Genomic DNA, 9,442 nt, shown 5'->3' with positions numbered 1-9,442 from the left:
TAAGGATTGTAATACCTGCCAAGAAGGAAAAGCAGTATTGAATGAGAATGTATACATGGTCTTAGTTCATTCCTGCTGCTATAACAAAATACCTAGACTGGGCACTTCATAAATAATACACATTTCTTTATTTCTCTCTCTCTCTCTCTCTCTGTGTCTTTCGGTCTTGCTGTGTCACCCAGACTGGAATGCAGTGGTGTGATCTCAGCTCACTGCAACCTCTACCTCTCAGGTTCAAGTGATTCTCCTGCTTCAGCAGGAGATTCGAGTAGCTGGGTTTATGGCTGCGTAGCTGGGACTAGAGGCGCCCACCACCACGCCTGGATAATTTTTGGATTTTTAGTAGAGATGAGGTTTTGCCATATTGGCCAGGCTGGTCTCGAACTCCTGACCTCAGGTGATCCACCCGCCTCGGTCTCCCAAAGTGCTGGGATTACATATGTGAGCTGCTGCACCCGGCAATAAAATTATTTCCTATAGTTCTGGAGGCTGGAAGTTCAAGATCAAGATGCCAGGAGGTTCAGTGTCTGGTGGGGGCCTGGTCTCTGCTTCTAAGAGGGCACCTTCTAGCTGCACAGAAAGCAAAAAGGCAAAAGGCCTAGCTAGTTCCCTCAGCCCTTTTAGTGGGCATAATCTCATCCACCAGAGAGGTGCCCTCGTGGCCTGCTCACCTCTGAACGGCCTCACCTCTTAATACTATTGCATTAGGGATTAAGTTTCAACATGAATTTTGGAGAGGATGCAAACATTCAAACCATAGGACCTGTACCAGATCTAGTCTGAAGTCTCATATGCAAATTATCCCCTTTTCATTTATTATCTTTTTATCATCACCATCATTTCCCCCTTTATGAGAACAGTATCTTCTGCATTCTCTCCTTGATTGCATCCGCATACCACAGCTTTGATTCAGATTCTGATTAGATCTTTGTGCTTATCTTCTAGCAGTTCTCCCTGCCTCTTTTGTTGCCCACTGAAGGCCATGCCCTACACGGTAGCTAGATTTTTATTTCTAAAATACAGTATGACTAGTGCCTCCTTCCTTTCTCACTAAGGTTTGACCTCTCTGGCCCGGCAGTTTGCTCAACCCCCTTTTCTTTAGCCTTATCTCCTACTCCTCTCCTGCAGGAACCTCTCACGTCAGCCCAGCACAGATTCCCATCTCCATTACTGTTCATTCATGTTTGCTCTGCAACGATCTGTCCGTCCATCTCTGCCTAGGAAATTACTATTCTGAATTCAAGGCACTCACTGAACATGTGCTAGATGAGAACTCACCACGGATGAAGCAATGGGTCCTGGACAAGGGGCAAGATCAGTGAGGAGGAAAAAGCTGGAAGACAGAAGGCAGCACATCTTCTGATGACCACTCCAAATGGTAATACTATTTCCAAAATAGACTGTAAGCACCATGAGAGCAGTAACAGGGTCTGACTTGTCCACTGCTGGATCCCCAGTTGTGCTTGGTACAAAATAACATAGCAATTATTGAACTCTTCCAATAATTGCTACTATGTAGCTCAATAATTTTTTTCAGTGCATAAATACATGTTACAGATATTCTTTTATTTATTTATTTTTTTGAGACAGACTCTCGTTCTGTCGCCAGGCTAGAGTACAGTGGCACAATCTCAGCTCACTGCAACCTCCACCTCCCGGGTTCAAGCGATTCTTCTGCCTCAGCCTCCCAAGTAGCTGGGACTACAGATGCCTGCCACCACGCCCAGCTAATTTTTGTATTTTTTAGTAGAGATAGGGTTTCACCATATTGGCCAGGCTGGTCTTGATCTCTTGACCTCATGATCTGCCCGCTTCGGCCTCCCAAAGTGCTGGGATTACAGATGTGAGCCACTGCGCCCAGCCCTTCATGTGATGGATGTTCTTCAACTATCTTCCAATCTCTTACTGGAGTTACAAGTGCATGTATCTAGACTTCTTAAAAGACCGGACATTCCTTAGGGCAGGGGCTGTAACTTAAGTCGTGTGTACATTCTTTATAATGAAGCATTTTACAAAGTGGTTTCACATACATTACTGCTTCTGTTTCTCATTACAGCCCCATGAATATTCCCCATTTGATAGATGAGGAAACTTTCTTCCTTCTCCTTCCTGCTTCCTCTTCTCTCTCCTCTTCCTCTAGAATGCATGTATGGTCTATGTTCCTTCTGTCCCTAATCCAGAAAGAGATTTAGAAGAACCAAATGCAGAGTCAAAGACTATATCCAAATAAAGTTAGAGTTTGTGTGTGTGTGACAGTGTTTTTAGTTAAATGTCAATATTTAAAATATACTATGACTTTTATATCATATTTTTTCATGTTGTCATGTTCTTTTAAACATGCTGGGAGCCATATAGTTAGGAAGAGGCCCAGTAACCCATCCAAAGTAACCTGACCAAAGTCTGACCCCTAGTAGAGGGCCTATGCCAGCACTGGAACCCAGTGTGTCTCCAGATCCAGAGGCATTCACCGCCTCAAAACTGCCTCAAATGACTGCAGTGTGGTCTATCACAGGGGCTAATTAAGCTTATGGGATTTAGAGTCAGACAGATGTGTTTCCTTCAGTTTCAACAGTTATTTTCTGACCTTGGCAAGTTATTCAGCTTCCTCATTTGAAAACCAGAGGACATAATGGTACCAACCACCGAGAGTTGCTATTAGGAGTAAATGAAAATACGCTTGAAGAACTCAGCATAGGCCTGGCAAGTAGTCAGCGTGCAGTAAATGGTAGCTGTTATTATAAGAACTTTAGTTGTTGAATGATTGACTCTGGCATATAACTCCTGCATTCAACTTGAAACACGGAGCTGTCACAGTCTTTCAGCCGAAGGGGCGGGAACTGTGGCACTCGCCAGTTTTTTCTAGAAATAAATCTTTGTGGGAGGATAATGACCGGTTGGAGAGCGTGAGTCTTGAGGGAACAAAGATCGGATCTCCCAGCCCACGGAGCAAGGAAGTGAATCCTCCCCTGCGCGCGGCAGCCACCGTGCGGAACCTCCCCCTGAACCGAGTAGCAGCCGCCTGGGCCCGCGCAGCCCAAGGCGAGGCTGCCTCAGAAGCCGGATTTCAGCATGGTGGGTGCAGGATCTGCTTTAATTTTGCTCATCTTATTCTCGGGGACCACACCCTGCGCGCCGGGAGGAAGGGCTCCAAAACCACAAGGGCGGAGGCTCTCGCGCGGCCCCAGACCTGACCATCTATGGTCACAAAACACACCGACCAAACAGGAAGTGGGGTGAGAGCGGAGGGTTTCTTACCTTCCCAGTCCCGGGACTGCCAGCCGGGTTGGGGCTGACCCACAGCGCCCTCACTGACCCCCACACCCTGCGCCCAGTCTCCGCAAGTCCTCCCACAACAATGTCCAGACTAATTGCCTTCCCACGTCACAAACGGGGAAACCGAGGTATGCACGCCCAGAGACAGGGGGAGCTTGGCCTCGATCCCCACCAAGAGCAGACGGCTGACCGGATTCCTGCCCTCAGAGAATCCTGGACCCCAGTCGTTCCAAGACCCTTTCCGGACTGCAGCGGAAAGGAACCGGCCTCTGCCACTGAGACCAAACTGACAGAGAACTGGCCACTCTTCTGTTCCTTCCAGAGAGGAGCTTAGCCAGGGACTTCTGCCCTTCCTGCGACCGGGTCTCGGGGACGATTCCGGGTAGGTAAAGCGGAACGAGGGCGTGACCTCGCTTGTGAGCCCGCCCTCCCCGCGTCGCTCCCGCCTTGAGGGCGGGGCTCTTCCCCAAGTGCCCTCTGTGCGAGCTGGGCCGCTTTCTCCGGGGCGTGGCGAAGGGGGGCGGAGTCACGAGCGGGGCGGTGAGACTTCCTGCCCAGTCGCGGGCCAGCCTAGCGCTTCAGCCGGCGGCTCATTTCCGGTGGGGGTGCCGCGCCCAGTGAGGGCCCGGAAGTGGGTCGCGCGGAGATTGCTGGGCGGTTCTTGCCGGAAGCGGAGAGCGGCTGATCGTAGTCCGGAGGTGAGGCAGAACTCTGAGGTGAGGGTGTGCAGCTTGGTAGGGACTGGGGTCTCCTCCGGGGCCCATGGGCCCCTGGTGTTGTTAATGGCCCTTCTGGCCTGCGCGCGTGTCGTGAACCCTGCCGAGAGGGCCGGGGCTGAGGCCCTCAGGCCGACCCGGACTCCTGGGCGCGGTCTCTTGAGGTGGGGCCGGGGTGAGCAGCTGAGTCCGGTTGCCCGAGGGAGGCCCCTCTGCCCGATTTCGCAGTGCCGCCCATCATTTTCAGCGGAGGCCTGATTCCTGAGGTGCTCTGACTGGAAGGAACCTCCGAGATCGGAGAGTCTTTCTTGTTCCCTGTTGATGCTCCCATTGCACTGATGGGTAAATTGATCCCTAGAGAAGAGGCTAGTCCGAGATATATAGCGAGTGAGGAAAATAGTCAGAATCATGGTCCTGATTCCTAAGATGACCAGCCCTGGTTCCTTCCCTTGTTGCTCGGAACCTCTCTAACTTGGGATGGTCTTCCGGTCGGTGTTGCCCTTAAGGCTGCTGCAGGTCAAAGGCCATCGCTGCGTGGAACTTTTTTTTCCCCTCTTCCCAAATTGAGCCGTTTGAAATGCCTAGGGAGTTTTTAAAAGAGAGGCGGGCAAATCCTTGTATTTACGGGCAGATATCCTCCTTTTCCTCCTCGGCTGCTGCTCTTGTTTTGAAAAGCCAGGCTAACTTTATTGAAGGTGTGTACTTCTGGACCTGAAACCAGACGGCTCAGGTTTGGTCTGGCCTCAGTGCCAAGTGTCTATGGCCATAGGTGCCTTATTTAACTTCTTTGAGCCTCCTTTTGTTCATCATTTAAGTGGAGATCTCTGCTGACCCCACAGGATTAAATTCAGCGTAACAAATTGTGTTTATTCTGTGCCAGCATTTTCCCAGATGCGGGGAATGCAGCTTTAAAACAAAACAATGTAGACCCTGCCCGCATGGAGCTAGCAGTGTTTGCAGGGATGTTTAAGAAATAATTATGTTGATGAGAGTTAGGAAAGAACACGGTGCTCTGAAAGTATGTAACAAGGGGTTCAGGAAAAGCCCTTCTGAAGAAGCAGAGTTTTTAAGATGAATTTTGAAGGATAAATAGGAATGTGTTCGAAGAGGGGAATGAGAACATTTGAGACAGATTAGCATCAGAACTGTGTCAGTTGAAGCTCTTTGTGGGATCTCTCTTCAAGTGAAAATCCTTGAGCAGATCAGCACATTTATCATTTACCAGACTTTAATTAATTTATTTATTTGTATTTTTAGTAGAGATGGGGTTTCCCCGTGAAGGCCAGGCTGCTCTCAAACTCCTGACCTCAGGTGATCCCCCACCTCGGCCTCCCAAAGTGCTGGGATTATGGGCGTGAGCCGCCGTGCCCGGCCCCACCAGATATTTGTTAAGACCTTAGCATGTATGAGGCACATTTTAATGAGACAACCTTTGTGGCAAAGAATACAGTTCTTCTGGAGTTTACAGTGGGAGAGGAAATAGACAAGTAAATGAGGGATGGCTTACAGTTTCATAGCGCATAGCACAGGGCTACAAGAGCACAGAGGAGAAATACCTGAGCCAGTTGTCCAGGCTTCCAGGAGGAAATGGGAGGCTAACTCTTGAAATATTTATTTAGCTATATAGGGAATCTGGAAAAGGGATTTCCAGGCAGAGACTACTACAGGTGCAAGGACCTGGAGAACTGGACAGCTGAAAGACCACGACTAGTTCAGTGTCACTGGAATTCTAGTAATGGTTGGGGAAGTGGAGGAAGTGAGATGTGGTCAGGTCAGTCATATGTGGAGGACATTGTAAGTCATGCTAAAGAATTTGGATTTTTACCCTGAAAGCTATAGAGATGCTTTGAAGGGTTTTATGCAGGAAAATGATGTCATCAGATTTATATTTTAGAAAGTTCATTCTGTCAAGTAGGAGGGGACCAGGCCTATGGGGGAAGTAAACCAGTGTTTGGAAGCTCTTGCTGTAGACATGAACTAAGACATGAACTAAGACGGTGGAAATGGGAATGTAGAGGGATCATATGTGAGCAATATTAAGAAGATAGAATCCGTAGAATTGGAGGCTGATTATGGGAATGAAGAAGTAAGAGTAGCACGATTGCCTGGCTTTCTGTCTTAGGGAACTGGGTAGTACCATTCAGATAAAGAGTATGAGAGGTAAATTAGGGAAGTGACATGGGAAAAAAATGCATTTTGAATGTTTTTAGTTTGAGGTGTTTGTAGCACATTCAGGCAAAGATGTCTAATAAGGTGGGTCAGCTAAAGGAAACAGCAAGAGTAAAGATAACGGAGACAGGAGAGGGCCTGAATTGTTTAGTGAAATACTGGGGCCTGGAGTTTTGCAGAAGACCAGACTGCAAAAAAGGTTAGATGTCAGCCAAGTTGTGAAGGGCTTTTGTTTGTTTGTTTGTTTGTTTTGAGACGGAGTCTTGCTCTGTTGCCCAGGCTGGTGTGCAGTGGCACTATCTCAGCTCACTGAAACCTCCATCTCCCAAGTTCAAGCAATTCTCCTGCCTCAGCCTCCCGAGTAACTGGGATTACAGGTGCATGCCACCATGCCTTGCTAATTTTTGTCTTTTTAGTAGAGACAGGGTTTTACCATGCTGGCCAGGCTGGTCCTGAACTCTTGACCTCGTGATCCGCCCGCCTTGGCCTCCCAAAGTGTTGTGATTACAGGTGTGAGCCACCGCGCCCAGGGTAAAGGGCTTTTAATGCCTTGTTGAATTTGTTTGGATTTGATTTTATGGTTGGCAGTTTGCTGATTGATTTGCCCAGGTCCAGCATAAATACATTTCTGGGCCTGGCACAGTGACTCACATCTGTAATCCTGGCACTCTGGGAGGCTGAGGTCGGCAAATCACTTGATATCAGGAGTTCAAGACCAGCCTGGCCAACATGGTGAAACACCGACTCTACTAAAAATACAAAAATTAGCTGGGCGTGGCGGCGCACACCTGTAGTCCCAGCTGCTCGGGAGGCTGAGGCAGGAGAATCGCTTGAACCCGGAAGGTGGAGGTTGCAGTGAGCTGAGATTGTACCACTGCCCTCCAGCCTGGGTGACAATGAGACTCTGTCTCAAAAAAAAAGAAAAAAGGAGTTTCTCGCTTTTTCTAGAAATACTTCCTCAATTAGGTGGGCATAATTGATATCTCAGAGAAGTTTAAATAAAATGGTAGCAGTGAAAGTACTTTGTAGAATACAGCCTGATGTGCAAACCAAAGGTGGTGATATTGTTAAGATTCAGTGAGTATATTTTTGCTTTGGAGGTTAGCTATTGAGTCTGTAAAATGTTTTGTTTCCAACCTACAGATGATCTTTTATTCTCACGGATGATCTCTTATTCTCACCCTTTTTCCTGGTTGCAGTTATTTTTTTTTTAGCTTTTAAAAAGTTACTTTCTTGAGGCTGAATTGGAGACTAACCTGGTCAACATAGTGAGACCCCTGTCTCTACAAGAAAAAAAAAAAAGGTGACTTCCTCCTTTCAGTTTTTTGTGAAGTATTGTGAATCAAAGATTTTTCTTTTAACTTAAGCAAATGCAAAGTGTCACTGGAAGCTGAACCTCTGGTTTGAAATTTAATGCTGAGATTTGAAATCTGAGAGTTCTTGAGCGGTATCTTACCCAATCCTAGTGATTATTCCTTTGAAATGTTGCCATCAGTTTCTTTCTTTATTTGTGCTAACCTGGCATTCATGACCTATACTTCAGCTTCTCTGTGACAACCAGACTAATCTTTAATTTAAAGTTCTCTAAGAAGAAGCATTTTTCATCTTGTTACTCTTCACTGACTTCATATTTGCAAAGAATCAATTCTAGACTCTTGTCCATCTTACAGAGTTCTCCACAGTTTAGGCCCTTATCTTAATTTTTATTAGATGGTACACGTTGACTTTCTAATTTAGAAAGTCCTGAACTAGCATTTACTTAACCTTTCGCACCTCCCTATGCTCCTTGTTAAATTAGAACAGGGTTTCTCAACGTTGGCCCAATTGACATTTTGGGCCATATAATTCTTTATTATGGAGTTATCCTGTGTATTGTAGGATATTAAGCAGCATCTGTCTCTACCCAGTAGATGCCAATAACACTTCCTCAGTTGTGACAATCAAAAATGTCTTCAGACATTGCCATATGTCTCCTGGAGGACAAAATTGCCCCTGGTTGAGAATTGCTGCATTAGAAAGTATCGTAGCTATGATTGTACAATGTCCCCAACTAAATTCTGTGAGGGCAGGCCCCATAGCCATACTTAGCACAGTCAATGGTACATGATAAGCACTCAGTACCCTGCAATGAATGAATCATTTGTTTTTGTTGAAGCCTCAAGAAGTTACCCTTCAAGGAATTTCTGGGTGTGCAGGTTGGAGTACAATGTTGCAGTCATGGCTCACTGCAACCTCCAACTTCTGGGTTCAAGTAATCTTCTCACCTCAGCCTCCTGAGTTGCTGGGACTACAGTGTTTTTTCTTCTTTTGTTTTTTGTTTTTTTGAGATGGAGTTTCGCTACGTTGCCCAGGCTGGAGTGCAGTGGCGCGATCTAGGCTCACTGCAGCTTCCCCCTCCCGGGTTCAAGCAATTCTCCTGCCTCAGCCTCCCGAGTAGCTGGGATTACAGGCATACGCCACCACGCCCAGCTAATTTTGTATTTTTTTAATGGAGATGGGGTTTCTCCTTGTTGGTCAGACTGGTCTCGAACTCCCAACCTCAGGTGATCCACCCACCTCGGCCTCCCAAAGTGCTGGGATTACAGATGTGAGCCACCGCGCCAGGCCGGGACTATTTATTTTAAAGTTGCGTATATGCTAGGCGTGGTGATTCACGCCTGTAATCCCAGCACTTTGGGAGGCCGAGGTGGGCAGATCACCTGAGGTCAGGAGTTCGAGACCAGCCTGGCCAACATGGTGAAACCCTGTCCCTACGAAAAATACAGAAATTAGCCAGGTGTGGTGGCGTATACCTGTAATCCCAACTACTAGGGAGGCTGAGGCAGGAGAATCACTTGAACCCGGGGAGGTGGAGGTTGCAGTGAGCTAAGATCGCACCACTGCATGATCTGCGCCAGCCTGAGTAACAGAGCAAGACTCTGTCTCAAAAAAAACCAAAAACAACAACAACAACAAAAAACAAACACTAAAGTTGCATATAGTTTATCGAGTATTCACATTTATTTTAGTTGATAAAATTATACAGTCATGTGTTGCTTAATGACAGGGATACATCCTGAGAAATTTGTCATTAGGTGATTTCATCATTGTGGGAACATCATAGAGTGTACTTGCACAAATTTAGATGGTACTGCACATCTAGACTATATGGTATAACTTATTGCTCCTGGGCTACAAACCTGTATAGTATGTTACTGTATCTCATACTGTAGGCAGTTTGTAACACAGTGTAAGTATTTGTTTATCTAAACTGTTTTTTTTTTTTTTTTTTTTTTTTTTTTTTT

At 46.6% G+C, this 9,442-nt stretch overlaps 1 protein-coding gene across 6 annotated transcripts in view; it reads left to right on the top strand.

Moving 5' to 3' along the window:
- The first annotated feature begins 3,260 nt into the window (after nucleotides 1-3,260).
- The window catches only part of CAP1 (CAP, adenylate cyclase-associated protein 1 (yeast)), a 34,818-nt gene continuing 28,636 nt past the window's right edge, over nucleotides 3,261-9,442 (top strand). For 2 of the 6 annotated variants that reach the window (XM_011977656.1, XM_011977658.1), the window contains exon 1: nucleotides 3,261-3,971. Coding sequence is in view for 1 of the 6 variants with exons in the window: in XM_011977654.1 (XP_011833044.1) it covers nucleotides 6,062-6,075 (14 nt within the window). In the remaining 5 variants the exon portion in view is untranslated. Of the gene's footprint in view, nucleotides 3,990-5,899; nucleotides 6,076-9,442 lie in introns of those variants that run through there. The other 4 variants (XM_011977655.1, XM_011977657.1, XM_011977659.1 and 1 more) reach the window with 4 other exon arrangements.

This window comes from Mandrillus leucophaeus, unplaced genomic scaffold, assembly GCF_000951045.1.
Source record: "Mandrillus leucophaeus isolate KB7577 unplaced genomic scaffold, Mleu.le_1.0 Scaffold182, whole genome shotgun sequence".
NCBI lineage: Eukaryota > Metazoa > Chordata > Mammalia > Primates > Cercopithecidae > Mandrillus > Mandrillus leucophaeus.
This window is presented reverse-complemented; position numbering and strand designations above follow the sequence as displayed.